The 19,757-nt window shown below is 45.5% G+C and overlaps 1 protein-coding gene across 1 annotated transcript in view; it reads left to right on the top strand.

Moving 5' to 3' along the window:
• Positions 1-770: 770 nt before the first annotated feature.
• LOC117346866 (steroid 21-hydroxylase) overlaps positions 771-19,757 on the top strand; it is a 42,158-nt gene continuing 23,171 nt past the window's right edge. The window contains exons 1-2 of the mRNA XM_033917050.1: positions 771-1,002; positions 14,510-14,599. Coding sequence (XP_033772941.1) covers positions 771-1,002; positions 14,510-14,599 — 322 coding nt within the window. The remainder of the gene's footprint in view (positions 1,003-14,509; positions 14,600-19,757) is intronic.

The raw sequence follows: 19,757 nt of genomic DNA, 5'->3' as shown, positions 1-19,757 counted from the left end.
ACTTTCACTTTTTACTCAAAAAGTATCATTTTAGGTACTTACAATTTTTAATTTGTTTTTTTTTTTTTCATTATACTTTTAACTTAAGTACTAAATAACTCTGGATACTAGCGGGGGAAAGGAGCTGGAATCGTCTGAAGATGTATGTATTTTTTTTCAACTTAGATAGTTTTCAGAGTGAAAAAAACATGTTTTTTTATTTTTTCAGTTGGAAAGCCTGAGAACACAAAGTACGCATGGATTTTGTAGCAATGCAGGTGGGCTGGAAATCACCCACTTCCCTCACTGTTTCCCCATGCGCAAGCTACACTGTATCACTCTATATTAAGGACATATATATTCTGTCCCCCATGTTCATATTATAGACAAACCTATATCTTAAGGACAGAGCATCTGTGTATGAGTTATCTTGGAGATGGGCTTTGGTTTGTTTCCACGCTTCGAAAATTTTAATACAAGCGAAATTGACTTAATGTGCATTAAAATGTTCTAATGAGCCTTACAATTTTTTTTTTTGTTACAATATGTGTCTGAATCAAAGCAAAAAAAAAAATAAAAAAGCAAGCCCTAAATTTGGAAATTGTCTGAAATATCTGAAAATAGATTGAAAATATTTTTTTCCCCAGTGCAGATCCCTAAATTCTACTCAACTGCTCTAGGGATTTTGTCAGATCATCCCTTGTCTCTGAAGGTCACCCCGTTCCTCTCTTTGAGTCCCTCTCTCAGCTGTATAAATAGGACCAGACTGCAGTCTCCGGGGTTGACAGAAGATGATCTACCCAGCGTTGCTGGCTCTGCTGCTCTCCCTGCTTGCTTTCCTTGCCAAGCGCCGATGGAAACGTTATGGCCCAGAGCCCTGTGGGGGCAAGAAGCTACCGTCCCCTCCTTCCCTGCCTCTCCTTGGACACCTGCTGGAGCTAAGGCGACAGGATCTTCCTGTACGCTTTATGGAGCTGTCACAGTGCTACGGCCCTGTCTTCCGCCTGCGCTTTGGGATACAAGGTGAGTGCCACGGGGGCCAGGTTACACCTAAAAGTCAGTCTGTTTGTTGCGTTTATATACCGCATATAGTCCTAAGAGGTTTACATTCAGGTATTCAAGCATTATTCTGTCCTGGTGTGCTCACACTCTATCTGATGTGCCTGGGGATTAAGTGTCTTGCCCAGGGTCACAAGGAGCAGCATGGGATTTAAACCCACAACCTCAGGGTGCAGAGACAGTAGCTCTAAGCACTACTGCACCACACACTCCCAGTTCTGGTACCAAGCAAGCAATCCCTAGCTTTAGAGGAACTTCTCACTGGTTTTGCAGGGTTCTGGCTCCTTTTGTAGAATGGTATTTATTTGTTTTAAAAATGTATATACCGCTTACGAATCTAAGCAGTTTACAATCAACATTTACATGATATTTTTAAAAAAGTACATCTTATATCTTTTTTTTAAGTTCAAAATTATTTATTGTTTTCAACAAATCATAACACAAAAGCATTATAAGAAAAAAGATATCATGAACAGTACCATATCAGCAAAGGCGAGGATCACTAAAAATACATATAGTGGGGAATGAGCAATATAATATGAAAGTCTAAGTGTCCAGCCCTCATGACATGGACATGTAAGTAACCTGGGGAGAAGATGAGAAATCAAGAAGAGAAGAGAAAAATAGACAGTTAATTGTTCAAAAAGTGAAAGAGAATTATCATCAGTAGTCAGGGAGGAAAAAGGAGAAACTTCGGAGCGGGGCGATCGACCCAATCACAGTATAAGGGTGACGAAATATAGTAATATGGAGTGAAACCAGATGATTAAGCGAGAAGGAGATGTCAGCAGTTAAAAAGAGAAGGATCTAATAGGGTCCCAAATTTTGGAAATAGTAGATTTCCTACCAGAGCGTTCAGCTGCTTTCGATTCATACGAATGGATTAAAAGTACAGTATTCCACCAAAAGGTGAGATTGAGAGAGTCGGCAGATTTCCAGTTGTGTAAAAAGTTACTGCTTACCCACATGGCTGACCTCCTAAGGCAGCGTCCCGCAAACGTTGTGGAGCCGCGGCACACTAAAAGTAGTGGCTGCGGCTCAAGGCATCCTGGAAGAGCGCTGTGAACAGGCGGGTTGTCATCACTTGACATCCGCGTGTGCGCGAAGGCCCTGAGCTGCCAGTGGGGGGGTGCCGGCAGGGAAGATGCGCGGAAGGAAGGTGCCGGCCGATTGCCCGCAGGACGTGCCTTTCGCCGGCGCTGGCACCTCTCCTCCCCGGCGTCTCGCGGCGCACCTGAAATTTCAGGAGGCAACACGGTTTGCCATACGCTGACCTAAGGATATCGCAGATCCGACGTAACTAACTGTTTTCAAAAACCTTTTAAAGATAGCTCTAGACTTACACAAACGCAACTCCACAAGTTCACACCTGCGGCTGAAAACATAGACCTCCCCTCCCCCCTCTTTTACGAACGCATAGCGTGGGATTTAGCGCCAGCAGCGACATAGAATACCTATGAGCGTCGGAGCAGTTGCCGTCACTAAAACCCGACGCTATACGTTCGTAAAAAGAGGGGGAGAATTTCTAACTCTTGCATGCATTATGTTCCTCGGGCATCATCAAGAGGGGCATAACAACCAGGACGCGGGAAGTCATCATGCCGCTGTATCGAGCGATGGTGCGCCCACATCTGGAATACTGCGTTCAATATTGGTCGCCGCACCTCAAGAAGGACAAGGCAATTCTTGAGAGAGTCCAAAGGAGGGCAACGAAACTGGTAAGAGGGCTGGAAAACTGCCCATATGCCGAGAGGCTGGATAAACTGGGGCTCTTCTCTCTGGAAAAGAGGAGGCTCAGGAGGGATATGATAGAGACCTTCAAAATACTTAGGGGCATAGAGAGGGTGGACAGGGACAGGTTCTTCAGACTAAAAGGGACGACGGGTATGAGGGGGCACTCAGAGAAACTGAAGGGGGATAGGTTCAAATCAAATGCAAGGAAGTTTTTCTTCACCCAAAGGGTCGTGGACACATGGAATGCGCTCCCGGAGGAAGTGATCCGGCAGAGTACAGTACAGGGATTCAAGCAGGGATTGGACGGATTCCTGAGGGAAAAGGGGATCGTGGGGTACTGAGGGAGGTGCTGGGGTGATGCATAAATATAGACAGCTCACCAGGTCGTGCAGGTGCAAGGCCGGAGGGTTAGGACTTTGATGGGAAGATAGGACTTCGATGACAAACCTAGGGGGCAAAGGGGGCCCCTTCTGGTGATTAAGGCAGGTCATGACCTGTTGGGCCGCCGCGGGGGCGGACTGCTGGGCGGGATGGACCTGTGGTCTGACCCGGCAGAGGCACTGCTTATGTTCTTATGTTCTTATTGATTTGAATTCGTTTTCCATCCCGTTCTCCCCAAAGAGCTCAGGACGGGTTACAGGTTAACATCTATAATAATAAAACGCTAAGGGCGCCTGCGCACTCTTAATGCCGTGCCGCCTGATCTGTAGTTCCGTGGCCGGCAGAGTGCGCATGCGGGCTTACCCCCGCATCTCTCTGTGGCGCAGGGAAAAAGCCGCGAAGGAACGGCGCTACAGCAACTGCCTGCAATAGCACGCAGCAAGTCACCCCCAGCGACCCGCGAAACCCTCATCTCTCTCACGAGCCCAAACCTCCCACCAGCACTACAGTGCTCATGAGCCGCCGAAACATTCGTCAGCTCACTTCCGGGTTTAAAGACGCTCTTCTATGTTCCCCCTCGCTTACTGTGGTCTATTAATGATCACAGATTGTTTTTTGTACCCGGTGGGAATAGAGTGCATTTTTCTTTTTAGTCCCCAGTCTTTGGAGCAATTTACCTCCTGACTTACGGTCAGAATCATTGAATAAACAGTTTAGAGCTAAATTGAAAACTGATCTATTTATTGTGGCAACTGGTAATCTTGGAGTGCTGTCTGATGGGTATGTTCTGGCTAGATATATATATAATATTTCTTTATTGAGCAAACCAGTACACACATAACATAACAGAGTAAAGGGACATCCATCAATCCAGAAAAAAAACAAAACAAAACTGCCCTACCGGGCATACAGAGAAAAGGTCATAAACACAACCAAGATCAGATGTCTCAGGAACAAGAGGTGCTCAATACAATTTTCCATGTAAAACCTTCTGAAAACCCCCCCCAGGACATATCGTAGCACCCCAATACTATAACATACATTAGAATACACCGTAGAAAACCGGATCCAAACCTCCCCCCCCACCCACCCCTACTCCCGACCTGTGAAATATATATACGAAATACACAAAATAGACAAAATGGGGAGGAAAACTAGGTCAAAAAGGGAAGAAGAAGAGGAAAAAATAAAGAGAAAGAGAAATGAACCCCATAAGAGAATCCAAGTAAGAATGAGTCTGAAGAGGGAGAGGACAGAAGACCCCAGTAGAGGCTAACAGTTCAATAGTAGACTCCTCTCGCGATGGGGAAGGGACAGCCAGTACTCCTCCCATACATCCTGAAATCGAGACCACCTTCGTTCATCCCGAGTGCCCACAGCCCGTCTTTCCAAGAGAGCTAAGTCATAAAGAGACCACTGCCATCGAGAGAAAGAGGGAGCATGCGGCTCTCGCCAAAAATTCAAAATGGCTTTCTTAGCCAGCAAAAGGGCCTTAGAAATCAACTGCCGCTCCCAACAGTGCAACCATGAAGCTCCGCCTCCTGGTAAAAAAGAGCTACACAGGGGTTACAGCTCGGGAGCCCATGAACCAAGGAGGACAAGTAGGTCCAAACACGCTGCCAAAAGGCTCGCACAGATGGGCACTCCGAAAACATGCCCCAGGGAAGCAGGATTGACGGGACATTTGGGGCACCCCGTCTGGCTAGATATAAAAACTTAAGGCACAGCGTTGCTCAGATTTGAGAATCTTCAGTAATGAGTTGAGCACGATGTTTTCGTTGGAGATCGTTAGAGGATATTGTTATGGAGAGAGAGGCTGAACTCTGCAATCTTCAGACTCATAAGTACCAACTCTAATGGCGTTGAGTTCTTATTGACCAGATTTCTTCATCTATAATAATAAAATGCTAAGCGCGCATGCGCACTCTTAATGCCGTGTCGCCTGATCTGTAGTTCCGTGGCCGGCAGAGTGCGCATGCGCGCTTACCACGCATCTCTCTGTCTCGCAGCGGGCTTGCCGGCTCCGGCCACACAAAGTTTATTTTTTTTGCTCAAAGCCCCCACCGCGGCTCCTCTATCGAACCTCACCAGAGTCGGAGAAGACTTCCGACTCTGCCGGGGATCGAGAGAGGAGACGCAGCGTCGGCTTTGAGCTAAAAAAATGAACTTTGTCTGGCCGGAGCCAGCAAGCCCGCTGCGAGACAGAGAGATGATCGCATCTGAATAGTAACGGAGCGTGGGCGTAGGGGGCCTGGCTCCCCGGCTACTGCGTCCAGAACACGACGTCAAAAGTGGAAGATGGCGGTGGGTTGGCTCACCTCATGGCAGATGTGCAGGAACTGGCTCTAACAGGCTCACCCTCCCTCTTCCCCGCGCTCTGCTTCTCTTCCGCAGACGGCATGTGCTACGGGGATGATGCCTGCTTTGTGGGGGGCTGGGGCTGAAAGAGAAAAGATGGGAGAAGGGGGCTGAGGGGTGGGGGGAAATGGGTTTGGAGGTTCTGAAAATAGGGGACATGTGAGGGAATAAATATATCCAAAGAACTGGTCCTAATATTCATGTGGACCCAAATGGTGGCAAGTGAAGTATCAGAAAATCAGATTGGATCAAATAAAATCAACAAAGAACAGGCTTGAAAATCTCCTGTCTGAATCGATTCAGACAGGCTCACTACGGTTCATTATGCAGCAATTGAGAGTGATCATCAGCGCAGACATGAAAACTGCTGATCATGTGGAGAAGGCTTCATCTAAGGCAAGACAGTTGTTAGGTTGCATCCGCGGGAGTTTCGTCAGCCGGAAGCCTGAAGTCATAATGCCATTATACAGAACCATGGTGAGACCTCATTTGGAATACTGTGTGCAATTCTGGAGGCCACACTACCGATAAGATGTGCTGAGAGTAGAGTCGGTGCAACGGATGGCCACCAGGATGGTCTTGGGGCTCAAGGATCTATCGTACGAGGAAAGGCTGAAAAATTTGCGGCTGTACTCACTGGAGGAACGTAGGAAGAGAGGAGACATGATCGAGATGTTTAAGTATATTACCGGCCGTATCGAGATGGAAGAAGAGATTCTCTTTCTCAAAGGACCCTCAGCCACAAGAGGGCATCCGCTCAAACTCAGGGGCGGGAAATTTCATGGCGACACCAGGAAATATTTCTTCACCAAGAGAGTGGTTGATCTTTGGAACGAGCTCCCGGTGCAGGTGATCGAGGCAAACAGCGTGCAAGAATTTAAGAGCAAATGGGATGCCCATGTGGGATCCCTTAGAGGGTTAAGCCAAGGGAACCTGTCACCAGGAGTGGGATCCCTAGGATAGTAGACTTGGGGGTGGGTCAGCAGAGTGGGCAGACCTGATGGGCTATGGCCCTTATCTGACGTCATCTTCTATGTTTCTATGCTATTTAATATATTCATAAATGATCTAGAAACAGGCACGAAGTGTGAGATAATAAAATTTGCGGACGATACAAAACTATTTAGTGGAGCTGGGACTAAAGAGGAATGCGAAGAATTGCAAAGGGACTTGAACAAATTGGGGGAATGGGCGGCGAGATGGCAGATGAAGTTCAACGTTGAGAAATGTAAAGTATTGCATGTTGGAAACAGAAACCCGAGGTACAACTATACGATGGGAGGGATATTATTGAATGAGAGCAACCAAGAAAGGGACTTGGGGGTAATGGTGGACATGACAATGAAGCCGACGGCACAGTGCGCAACAGCCGCTAAGAAAGCAAATAGAATGCTAGGCATAATCAAGAAGGGTATTACAACAAGGACAAAAGAAGTTATCCTGCCATTGTATCGGGCGATGGTGCGCCCGCATCTGGAATACTGCGTCCAATATTGGTCTCCGTACCTTAGGAAGGATATGGCGTTACTCGAGAGGGTTCAGAGGAGAGCGACACGCTTGATAAAAGGGATGGAAAACCTCTCATACGCTGAGAGATTGGAGAAACTGGGTCTCTTTTCCCTGGAGAAGAGGAGACTTAGAGGGGATATGATAGAGACTTATAAGATCATGAAGGGCATAGAGAGAGTAGAGAAGGACAGATTCTTCAAACTTTCGAAAAATAAAAGAACAAGAGGACACTTGGAAAAATTGAAAGGGGACAGATTTAAAACGAATGCTAGGAAGTTCTTCTTTACCCAACGAGTGGTGGACACCTGGAATGCGCTTCCAGAGGGAGTAATAGGGCAGAGTACAGTACAGGGGTTTAAGAAAGGATTGGACAATTTCCTGCTGGAAAAGGGGATAGAGGGGTATAAATAGAGGATTACTGCACAGGTCCTGGACCTGTTGGGCCGCCGCGTGAGCGGACTGCTGGGCATGATGGACCTCAGGTCTGACCCAGCAGAGGCATTGCTTATGTTCTTATGTTCTTATGTTCAATCAGATTTTCTGAAACTTCACTTGCCACCATTTGGGACCCCTGAGAAAGGAGTGTTTCTTCGAAACACAGACCATGTCGGATCCAGTCCACATGAATATATTGGATATATTTATTATAGCTTATGTATTTGTTCTATATATGTTTTTAAGACTTTTGCAATTTTTATAAATTCCTGCACCCTGTACATTTTCCTGCAGTTTTGTTATGGTTTTGGTTTTGCATTTTCACTGCAGGCTCTGTTGGTTTTTCTTGTGTTGTTTTGAATAGGTTACAATATGCCATAATTAGAGTACAAGGTGTTTTTTTATTTCTCCTTTTTTTCCCTGTACAAGTTTTTATCCTAACGCAACACATAGCGAGGATAGATCTCTTATCTCTCTTCACCTATTTAGGAAATCCCTAAAAACCTGTCTTTTCCAAAAGACTCTAGATGAATACAAAAATTGATTTCTTTTAGTATCGTGATAGGCCAATTAACTTGGACTTCTTTCTGTTTTATTGGGTTTTTTCCCCCTTTCAATGTAAACTGAGTCGAGCCCCAGTTATTGGGAACGATTGGTATATAAGCCTAAGGACTGGATTGGATTTCTTTGTAATCTATCAGTCGCAAGAGTTAGGTCAACAGGTATGTTTTTATTGCTTTTCTAAAGTTGAGGAGTCCTTCAAAGGATCTTATCTGCGGGGGCTGCCGATTCCAGAGGGTTGGTATGAATCGCACCCTGGAGTTTGGAAGAACTTTTGATGGGATGGGGATAGGGGTAGGGTGGGGGGAAAGGATTGTTTGGTTCTCTCTGTGGGGACTTAGTGAAATCTCCAGTGGATCTGAAGGTCCTGCTTCAGCTTGGCAAATCCTGGATTATGGAGGGATTTTTGATGGGATCAGGAAGGTTGTGGTTCTGAATAGGAGAACCCTGGATCCAGATCCCTTTTTAAGCTTAGGGAACCATCTGAGGGATTCCTTGAGGTTTTGCCTTTAAGCACAAGATCTCTTCCTGAGTCCAGAGAAACCTTTTAATGAGGTTCGAAGAGTTCTAGATCTGTATCGGGAAATCTCTGGGTCAGATCTCTTCCTGAGTCCAAAGAAACCTTTTAATGAGGTTCGAAGAGTTCTAGATCTGTATCGGGAAATCCCTGGGTCAGATATCTCTCTGAATCCAGAAAAATCTTTAATGGGGTTGGAAGGGTTCCGGTTCTGTGTAGGGATATCCCTGGGTCAGAGTTCTCCCTGAGTCGAGAGAAACTTTAATGGTATCGTAAGGGTTCTGGTTCTGAATATAGAGATCCATGGGTCCAGAGAAATCTTTAATGGGGTTGGAAAGGTTCTGGTTCTAGGGAGATCCTTGGGACAGAACTCACCCTATATTTTGAATGAACTTTTGAGGGGAGCTGTGGTTGTGAACAGGGGAACACAAAATAAGAGCATAAAAAGTAAGGGAAAACTTTTAAATGCCTCCCTCAGGCTTTGTTGATTTCTGTCAGGGGGCAGGCTTTTTTCCCCCCTGGCTTTAAAAGAGCCTCCCATGTGATCAAGAGGGTTCTGGTTCTGAGACGTTTTCTTCTGAGTAGGGATTGTCTGGGTCAGATTTCTCCCTAGTTTTAGGGGAACTTCTAATAGGTTCAGGGGGTTTCTGGCCCTGATTAGGAGAGCCCTGGTTTTGATCTTTCCCTAGAATCTAGAGGAGACCTCAAAGTAGAGGAGGTTCTAGTTCTAATCTACAAGAGACTTCAGAGTAGGGGAGGTTCTGGTTTTAATCCAGAGGAGACCTCAAAATAAGGGGGGTTCTGGTTCTAATCTAGAGGAGACCTCAGAGTAGGGGAGGTCCTGGTTCTAATCTAGAGGAGACCTCAGAGTAGGGGAGGTTTTGGTTTTAATCCAGAGGAGACCTCGAAATAGGGGAGGTTCTGGTTCTAATAGTTGAGATCTCAGAATAGGGGAGGTTCTGGTTCTAATCTAGAAGAGACCTCAAAGTAGGGAAGGTTCTGGTTCTAATCTACAGGAGACTTCAGATTAGGGGAGGTTCTGCTTCCAATCTAGAGGAGACCTTGAAATAGGGGAGGTTCTGGTTAAATCTAGAGGAGACCTCAGAGTAGGGGAGGTTCTGGTTCTAATCCAGAGGAGACCTCGAAATAGGGAAGGTTCTGGTTCTAATCTAGAGGAGACCTCAGAGTAGGGGAGGTTCTGGTTCTAATAGTTGAGATCTCAGAATAGGGGAGGTTCTGGTTCTAATCTAGAAGAAACCTCAAAGTAGGGGAAGTTCTGGTTCTAATCTAATGGAGACCTCAAAGTAGGGGAGGTTCTGGTTCTAATCTAGAGGAGACCTCAAAGTAGGGGAAAAACGGAATGAAAATGCTGAAATCAAAAGTGACAGGGAAAGAGTGCAGGAAGATACAAAAAGAGTTGTGAAGTCTAAAAAGTCCAAGAAGGCAGTACAAAGGGAGCTCAACTGTATGTACACGAATGCCAGAAGCTTGAGTAACAAAATGGGGGAACTGGAATCACTAGCAAGACGAGAAGAACTAGATATCATTGGAATAACTGAAACTTGGTGGAATGAAGAAAATGAATGGGACACAGCACTGCAGGGATATAAACTATTCAGAAGAGATAGAACAGGTCAAAGAGGGGGAGGGATTGCCTATATGTCCAAGAAGGAGTAGAGTCTAGCAGAGAAGGGATGATGGATGGAAAAGAAAAATTGGAGTCCCTCTGGATAAGGATCCTTAACCAGAGCGGAGCAGACACAAAAATTGGCCTCTATTATCGACTCACGGCACAGACGGAGGAAGCAGGCACAGCAATGAAAGAGGAAATCAACCGTGAATGTAGAACAGGTAACGTAACGATCATGGGAGACTTCAACTTTCCAGAGATAAACTGGAACCTGGGAACCTCAAACTGCGGCAGGGAAACAAAGTTCCTGGAATTAATAGGTGACTGCTTCCTAGAACAAATGGTGGGAGAACCGACAAGAGGAACCACAACCTTGGACTTGGTCCTAAATGGCATAACTGGGAGAACAACAGACGTGGAAGTCACGGTCCCGCTAGGGACGAGCGATCACAACATGATCAATTTTAAAATCGGCATCGGAAAGGGGAAAAGAACCAAGACTCAAACCACAACATTTAACTTCAGAAAAGGGAATTATGACATCATGAGAGCCATGGTTAAAAAGCGGCTCAAGAAAAGGACAGCCGAAATCAAAACTGTCGACCAAGCATGATCCCTACTAAAAACTACCATCACCGAAGCACAGAATCTCTATATTCCACGGATAGCCAAAGGAAGGAAAAAAACCCAAAAACGATCAAGGGAGAACCAGCTTGGCTAACTAAAGGGGTGAAGGATGTGGTAAGGGAAAAGAGGAACTCGTTTAAAAAATGGAAACACGAACGAACAACGGAGACCTGGAACAGTCACAAGGCCGACCAGAAGAAGTGTCACAAGGAGATAAGAGTTGCTAAAAAGGTTTATGAGGAAAAGATAGTGCAAAAAAATAAAAACTTCAAGCCCTTTTTCAGATATATAAAAGGGAAAAAGCCAACAAAGGAGGCAGTAGGCCCTCTCGATGATCAGGGAATAAAAGGGTGCATCAAGGAAGACAAAAAGATTGCCGATAGGCTAAATTCATTCTTCGCGTCTGTCTTTACCAAGGAGGATACTGCATCAATGTCCGAACCAGGGAAAATATTCAAGGGGGAAATCAAGGATAGACTCACCGCAGTAAAAGTGGACCTGGACATGATATATAATCAGATTGATAGACTGAAAAGTGACAAGTCCCCTGGACTGGATGGAATTCACCCGAGAGTACTAAAAGAACTTAAAATAGAAATCGGAGAGCTCTTACAATCCCTAGCTAATTTGTCAATCGGAACCGGGCGAATACCAGACGACTGGAAGATAGCGAATGTCATTCCAATCTACAAAAAAGGATTGAGAGGAGAACCAGGCAACTATAGACCTGTGAGTCTTACGTCGGTTCCTGGGAAGATGGTTGAAGCACTAATCAAGGACAGCATAGTGCAGCACCTGGAAAATCACGACCTGATGAGAGACAGTCAACACGGCTTGAGGAAGGGGAAGTCATGTCTGATGAATTTACTTCAATTTTTTGAGAAGGTGAACAAACAAATCGATAGCAGAGACCCGGTGGATATAATATACTTGGACTTCCAGAAGGCGTTCGACAAGGTTCCACATGCTAAGCTTCTGAGGAAACTACAATGCTATGGAATTGAAGGGGATATACTAAGATGAATAGCCAACTGGCTGGAGAGCAGACTGCAGAGGGTAAGCATAAATGGGAAGTTCTCGGACTGGGAAAAGGTGACAAGCGGTGTGCCCCAGGGCTCGGTCCTTGGGCCAATCTTATTCAATATATTCATAAATGACCTGGAAGAGGAAACAGCGAGTAATATAATCAAGTTCGCAGATGACACAAAGCTATGTCGGTCAGTTGGATCACAAATGGACAGTGAAGAACTCCAGAAGGATTTGAACAAACTAGAGAAATGGGCTGAAAAGTGGCAGATGAAGTTCAATGTGGAAAAATGCAAAGTGATGCACCTAGGCGCGAAAAACAAGAAACATGAATATAAAGTGTTAGGTGCGACATTGGGCAAGAGCGAACAGTAAAGGGACCTGGGGGTACTGATAGACAGGACCCTGAAACCGTCAGCACAATGCGCAGAGGCTGCAAAGAAGGCAAATAGGATGTTGGGCATGATAAAGAAGGGCATCAGAAGTAGATCGGCTAACGTCATAATGCCGCTTTACAGAGCAATGGTCAGGCCACACCTGAAGTATTGTATCCAACACTGGTCTCCCTACCTAAAGAAGGAAATAACCCTGCTGGAGAGGGTGCAGAGATGAGCCACAAAGCTAGTAAAAGGTATGGGAAACTTGAGCTACAAAGAACGCCTAAGAAAACTGAGCTTGTTCACCCTTGAGAAGAGAAGACTACGTAGAAATATGATAGAGACATTCAAAATACTAAAAGGATTTGACAAAATCCAGCAAGAAGCATCGTTATTCACGTTGTCAAATGTGACTCGGACGAGAGGTCATGGACTGAAGTTAAAAGGCGACAGGCTCAGGATAAATGTCAGGAAGTTCTGTTTCACACAACGAGTGGTGGACACTTGGAACGCTCTCCCGGAGGAGGTTGTGATGGAGACCTCCATTATGGGATTCAAGGGCAAGTTGGATGCACATCTCCTTGCAAATCACATTGAGGGATACAGGTAAACAAGGTCTCATCTGGGAACACCTAGGTCTTCATCAGGAAGCACCTAGTTAGGCCTCCGCGTGTGCGGGTCACCGGACTTGATGGACCAAGGGTCTGATTCGGTGATGGCATTTCTTATGTTCTGGTTCTAATAGAGGAGACCTCAGAGTAGGGGAGGTTCTGGTTCTAATCTAACGGAGACCTCAAAGTAGGGGAGGTTCTGGTTCTAATCTAGAGGAGACCTCAAAGTAGGGGAGGTTCTGGTTCTAATCTAAAGGAGACCTCAAAGTAGGGGAGGTTCTGGTTCTAATCTAGAGAAGACCTCAAAGTAGAGGAGGTTCTGGTTCTTATCTAGAGGAGACCTCAGAGTAGGGGAGGTTCTGGTTCTAATAGAGGAGACCTCAGAGTAGGGGAGGTTATGGTTCTAATCTAAAGGAGACCTCAGAGTAGGGGAGGTTCTGGTTCTAATCTAGAGGAGACCTCAAAGTAGGGGAGGTTCTGGTTCTAATCTAAAGGAGACCTCAAAGTAGGGGAGGTTCTGGTTCTAATCTAGAGGAGATCTCAAAGTAGGGAAGATTCTGGGTCTAATGTAGAGGAGACTTCAGAGTAGGGGAGGTCTGGTTCTAATAGAGGAGACCTCAGAGTAGGGGAGGTTCTGGTTCTAATAGAGGAGACCTCAGAGTAGGGGAGGTTATGGTTCTAATCTAAAGGAGACCTCAGAGTAGGGGAGGTTCTGGTTCTAATCTAGAGGAGACCTCAAAGTAGGGGAGGTTCTGGTTCTAATCTAAAGGAGACCTCAAAGTAGGGGAGGTTCTGGTTCTAATATAGAGGAGACCTCAGAGTAGAGGAGGTTCTGGTTCTAATAGAGGAGACCTCAGAGTAGGGGAGGTTCTGGTTCTAATCTAACGGAGACCTCAAAGTAGGGGAGGTTCTGGTTCTAATCTAAAAGAGACCTCAAAGTAGGGGAGGTTCTGGTTCTAATCTAGAGGAGACCTCAGAGTAGGGGAGGTTCTGGTTCTAATATAGAGGAGACTTCAGAATAATGGGAGGTTCTGGTTCTAATCTAAAGGAGACTTCAAAGTAGGGGAGGTTCTGGTTCTAAATTAGAGGAGACCTCAAAGTAGGGGAGGTTCTGGTTCTAATCTAAAGGAGACCTCAAAGTAGGGGAGGTTCTGGTTCTAATCTAGAGGAGACCTCATATTAAGGGAGGTTCTGGTTCTAATCTAGAGGAGACTTCAGAATAGGGGAGGTTCTGGTTCTAATCTAACATAGACCTCAAAGTAGGGGAGGTTCTGGTTCTAATCTAAAGGAGACCTCAAAGTAGGGGAGGTTCTGGTTCTAATAGAGGGGACCTCAAAGTAGGGGAGGTTCTGGTTCTAATCTAACAGAGACCTCAAAGTAGGGGAGGTTCTGGTTCTAATCTAACGGAGACCTCAAAGTAGGGGAGGTTCTGATTCTGAGCATTGGTTGTCTGCTATGGATTTCTCCTTGGAATTTGGAGGAGTCTTGAAAGTCGGGGAGGCATTCTGATTAGGTTGCCTAGTTTGGATCTCAACCTGGGATTGGGGAATCTCTGAAAGGGCTGGGAGATTTCTGGTTCTGATTAGGGGCACCATGGGTGGAGCTGCTCCATGGCTCCAAGGAGTCATTTCCTTGAATTGGCTTTTCATCTTGGGTTCGATCGTACTCCATCCTCCTGACCTCTTCTCTTCCCTTTGGGTTGCAGATGTTGTGATTCTGAACAGCGTTGAGATAATTCGCGAGGCTCTGATCAAGAAATGGTCCGATTTTGCTGGTCGGCCTCCAAGTTATACAGGTAAGAGGTGCAGGGAATGCATCAGTAAATCCGTGAGGTGTGCTCCTGTTTTTGCATGTGGGGTGCACTGGATGTGAGTAGACGTGATTTATGATGTTTCTTGGTTTTACAGACTAAAACATTATGCATGGAGATCATGCCTGAGCATTGAGGTAGAGAATGACACGGGGACAAATTTGTCCCTGTCCCAGCAGGAACTCAATTTCTCCGTCTCGACCCCCTGAGTTTGTAGCTGTCCCTGCCCCATTCCTATAACTCTGCCTTAACCGCACAAGCCCCAAACACGTATGATTTTGAAGTGTTTGAAGCTTCTGCAGATAAGGAGCTTTCAGGAATGGGGCAGGGACAGAAAAAGAACTCACCGGAACGTGACGGGAACGGGGAAAAATTTGCCCCCGTGTCATTCTCTACTTGGGAGTATAGAAAATTGAATAAATAAATAGTGTGAAAAGTCTCAGCCTCTGATAATCAGAGCTGATACTGTGATGTCATAATGCCTCATTCCACCAATAAGAGCCATCCTCATCAGTGATGTCACAGTGGCGTCATTGTCCTGTACTTGGCTCACTTTGGCTACATTCTGATTTCTAGAGTGGTGCAGTGTAGAGAATGGCACGAGGCCAAAGATTCCCTGTCCCTGCAGGAACTCAGTTTCCCCATCCCGTCCCTGTGAGTTTTGCCGCTGTTCCTGCCCCATTCCTGTAAGCTCTGCCTTAACCGCACAAGCCTCGGCCACTTATGATTTTAAAGTGTTTGAGGCTTGTGCAGATGAGGACGGAGCTTGCAGGAATGGGGCAGGGACAGGAAAAGAACTCGCGGGGACGGGACGGGAAAGTGAGTTCCCGCGGGGACCGGGAAAACTTTGTCCCCCCGTGTGATTCTCTACATGGAGGGACACGTGTTAACTTTCCGGCTTGATCTTTTGGGAATTTGAAGCTGGAAATCCCAGTCAGAGCTGCAATTAGGTGTTGTTTTCCATTGCTTTTTCTGCCACTTCAAGCTACATGACCCTTCCTCCCTTCGATCAAGCCGCAAGGTAGGAGATAATCTTTTCAGGCACTACCAAGCCACACATGTGCTTCTGTCCTCTTTCCCTATGGATTTTTTTTGTATCATGGCTTTTTAAAACCCATCTCTGGTGACACTCTGCTTGGTTAGATCAAACCTCTCTCAGCCTTCCTTAGGTCACCTGTCGTGCTCATTTTTATTAATTTGCCTTGGCTCCTGTAGAGCTAACCTAGCTGAGGAATACAAGGCTGTGTTCTTCTTTATGACTCTTTAGTACAAGTCCAGAAGTTCAGACTTGTTAGATGCAACGATTCAAAGAGAACATACACAGCTTGGCCTTTGTAAGCCAGGTTAGCTTTCCAGGGCTATCTACAAGTGACAAGGAAGGCACTGAGGAGTGGGGAGGGGAGGCCAGGAGAAGTCTCAGGGGTGTCAAACTCAGACTCATGGGCCAAATCTGGCCCACAGTGTAATTATATTTGGCCCGTGAGAAAATACTAAATGTCTACTAGAGCTGGCCCGCCAGGAATGTCAATGTAATAATAAGAATCTAATATAATAAAACGGTAAGCCGCACATGCGCACTCCCTATGCGTGCGCCGCTTTTCCGTGAGCTTTAGCGACCCATAGGAAGTGCGCATGCGTGGCTTACGGTTCTGTTTTTGGTCTGGCCTGCTCCCTGCCGTATTGCATTTTTTAGTTGAAAGACGCAGCGGTGGCTCCTCTCACGATCCCCTCCTGCGTCGGACTTCCGACGCAGGTGGGGATCATGAGAGGAGCCACCGCCGCGTCTTTCAACTAAAAAATGCAATACGGCAAGGCGAGCAGGCCAGACCAGACCGAAGCTCAAGACCGCGGGAAGGGAAGGGAAGGGGGGGGGCCGACAGAGAAGAGGACTCCAGCTGCGAGGAGCCGAACGGAGCAGCCAGATCGCAGCGGGCCAGAACATGGGGGAGAGGCCGAACGGAGTAGGCAAGATTGCGGTAAGAGAAGGGAAGGGGTGGGGGAAATGCTGCAACTGCTGTACAGGGACCTAGAGGGGAAGACAAATACCGCTGCTGCTGCTCAGGGAAGTCGGGGGGGGGGAGGGGGGGCGAGGGAGGGAAATACTGTTGCAGGGAAGTGGGGTGGAAATACTACTGCACAGGGAAATGGAGGGAAAGAATGACAGACAGACAGCAGGAGGGAGGGAGACAGAAAGGAAGAAAGACACAGGGGCAGGGAGAGGGACAGAAAGACAGACAGAAAAAGGGAGTCATGGAGAGAGAGAGAGAGAGAGAGAGAGATAGACATATGTTCTAGCACCCGTTAATGTAACGGGCTTAAAGACTAGTAATAATAATAACAGTTTTCAAACCTTTCACTTTATTTATTATTTTTAATCGGGTTTTATGGTCATCATCTGACCATCGATTTCTTTTTGCTTATGATTATGGTTGTGATTATGGCTTTTTAAATTGCCGGCGTTTTTTTTGAGCCAGTTTTACTTTCAGTTTGCTCAGCTCAGAGCGCTACAGATTGTGTCTTCTAGGAAAGAGCTACCATGGCTTTATTTCATTCTTCCTTTTTATTTTTAACGTGCACTTGGTTTATTTTAAGCTATCTTAAGTTCCCATAAAATATTAGCTGATGCTTTCTATAATCTATTGCCACACGGCGACGTTTGTTAGTGCAGGACAGCTACACTTTTTTCACGCTTTGCAGCAGAGACGTTTTCTTTATGCGTTTTTAAAACATTTCCGCAAGCAATGTTTTGTTATTATTTGTTTATTTTTTAATTCTTTATTTATAAATGTTAACATTTGGCAATCTTACAAGTCAAGAAAAGGAAAAAAACATCTTGCTGACAAAGATTCAACTATATAATATTGCTCCGTTATTATCATGGTTTCACGAAAGGAAAGAAAGACATTTTTAAAAGAGCAAATGGTAATTAGTCCACTGGAACAAAATCCTAGCCAAAACCCGTGCAAAATAAAACCGAACCGAACTTCGCCCTGGTTTACGGAGCCCTTAAGACTAGACAAACAACTATGCAGACGTCTAGAGAGGAAATGGAGGAAAAACATGACACCAGAACAGAGAGCACAATGGAGAGCAGCCATAAACAAATATAAGGACAACATATCCGAAACAAAGAAAAATGATTACGCCAGGCAACTCAACCGACAGCAAAAAACTATTCCGCCTAGTACGGCAACTGATAGCCCCCCCCCCCCCAAAACCAAGAATCCGCAACCTTCTCCAACAAAATCTCAGCCCAAGAACTTTCAGATTTCTTCCTCGACAAAGTCAAGTTGGTCCAATCGGAAGTTCCTCGTCAAACTCAGCCCAACACAACTCTATGGAATACATTGAACCCATAAATGCAGACCAGATCTGGTCTTCATCCACTAACCTTTCCTTCCCCGATACCAATAGGCTAATATCAAAACTAGCCTTACGAAGCAGTCCCCTTGACAACTGCCCTCCTTACCTTCTTTCAGAAGCTCCGCCTCATATCATTAACTGGCTCACTAACCTGCTAAGTAGTTCCTTGAACCAAGGGCACCTGCCCAAAGAAATGGGTAAAATAGCCTTAACCCCTATACCGAAAACAGCCCAAGCAGACCTCTCCATAGCATCCAACTACAGACCGATTGCTGGCATTCCGATCCTCACTAAAATCCTCGAGTCTCACGTCAGCAAGCAGCTAGCCTCATATATAGAGCATCACTCCTTCCTTCATACATCCCAATATGGCTTCCGAAAACAGCACAGCACTGAGCTCCTCCTCATCACTTTAATCAAACAATTGCTAAGCTCGGGTCATCAGGCCATTTTAACACAGTTTGATATCTCCGCAGCCTTCGACTCAGTGGACCACCAATTGCTACTAATCAAACTCTCGGAAATCGGAATAACAGAAACTATATTGAAATGGATCGCAGACTTCCTACAAAATCGCGAATACATGGTCAAAAAGCAAGAATCATACTCCAAACTCTGGAACGCATTCTGTGGCGTCCCACAAGGCTTCCCATTATCCCCAATCCTATTCAATTTATTCATGAGCTCACTGGGCCACATCAAAATGGAAGATGAAACTGTACTATCATATGCCGACGACATCCTTCTCCTCATCCCCATAACCAATAACCATCCCAATATTGCCGGAAAAAAATCTCAAAGAATATAGATAAAATTCAAACCTGGGCAACAAACAACAAGTTGAAATTGAACACCACTAAGACCAAAGCCATTGGTTTCTGCATAACAGAATGTCATACCTAACCTCACTCTTTCATCAGGCATCACTCTCATAATGGAAAAATCCGCCAAGGTACTAGGCTGCATCTTAGATGACACTCTCACAATGGAACCACAAATAGCTAACCTTCGGAAAAAGACCATCTGCACCATGCGTCAAATGCGACTCTCAAGACCATACGTCCACCCACACCACTTTGCTCTGATTGTTCAGATGATGGTCCTACCCCAACTGGACTATTGCAACTCCGCCTACCTTGATATCAACATCGCTCTTATCCACAAACTACAACTCATCCAGAACACAGCCATTAGACTAATCTACAAATTAAAGAAATTTGACTCAATTACAACCTTCATCAGACAACTACATTGGCTCTCAATATCATCCCGAATAATCTTCAAATCGTCATATGTCCTACACCAGATCCTATACAGAAGCTCAGCAGCTCCTCTCATCCAATTATTCTCTAATGTTTGGTTGACATCAAAAAGAATCCTTAGCAGAATCCAACTAAACCTACCATCCACAAAATACCTCCACTACAAATGAATTTTCCACTCTATGCTAACCTAGCTGGGTGTAAAAATCTGGAATAACCTACCAGATGCTATCAGGAAAGAGACAAACTACACTAGATTCAGAAAAACCCTGAAGACTCACCTTTTTGACAACTAACTATCTCTATAGCATCCCCTATGTCTAAGTCCCTCCTCTTATCTCTCCATGTCCTCTTCCCCTCCTCTTTCCCCTTTCTCTTTGATCTGTCGCCTTGAGCCTGTATAGGTATGTTGCAACTCACAAATGGAAGATTAGATTAGATATATAGAGGCGTAGCTGAAATTATAGCTGAAATTTAAAACTATGGAAAGCAAAGAGGAAAAGTAAAGATGAGGCAAA

Source organism: Geotrypetes seraphini, chromosome 12 (genome assembly GCF_902459505.1).
Source record: "Geotrypetes seraphini chromosome 12, aGeoSer1.1, whole genome shotgun sequence".
Classification (NCBI taxonomy): domain Eukaryota; kingdom Metazoa; phylum Chordata; class Amphibia; order Gymnophiona; family Dermophiidae; genus Geotrypetes; species Geotrypetes seraphini.
The sequence above is the reverse complement of the archived record's forward strand: the minus strand, read 5'-3'. Positions and strand labels throughout refer to the sequence as shown.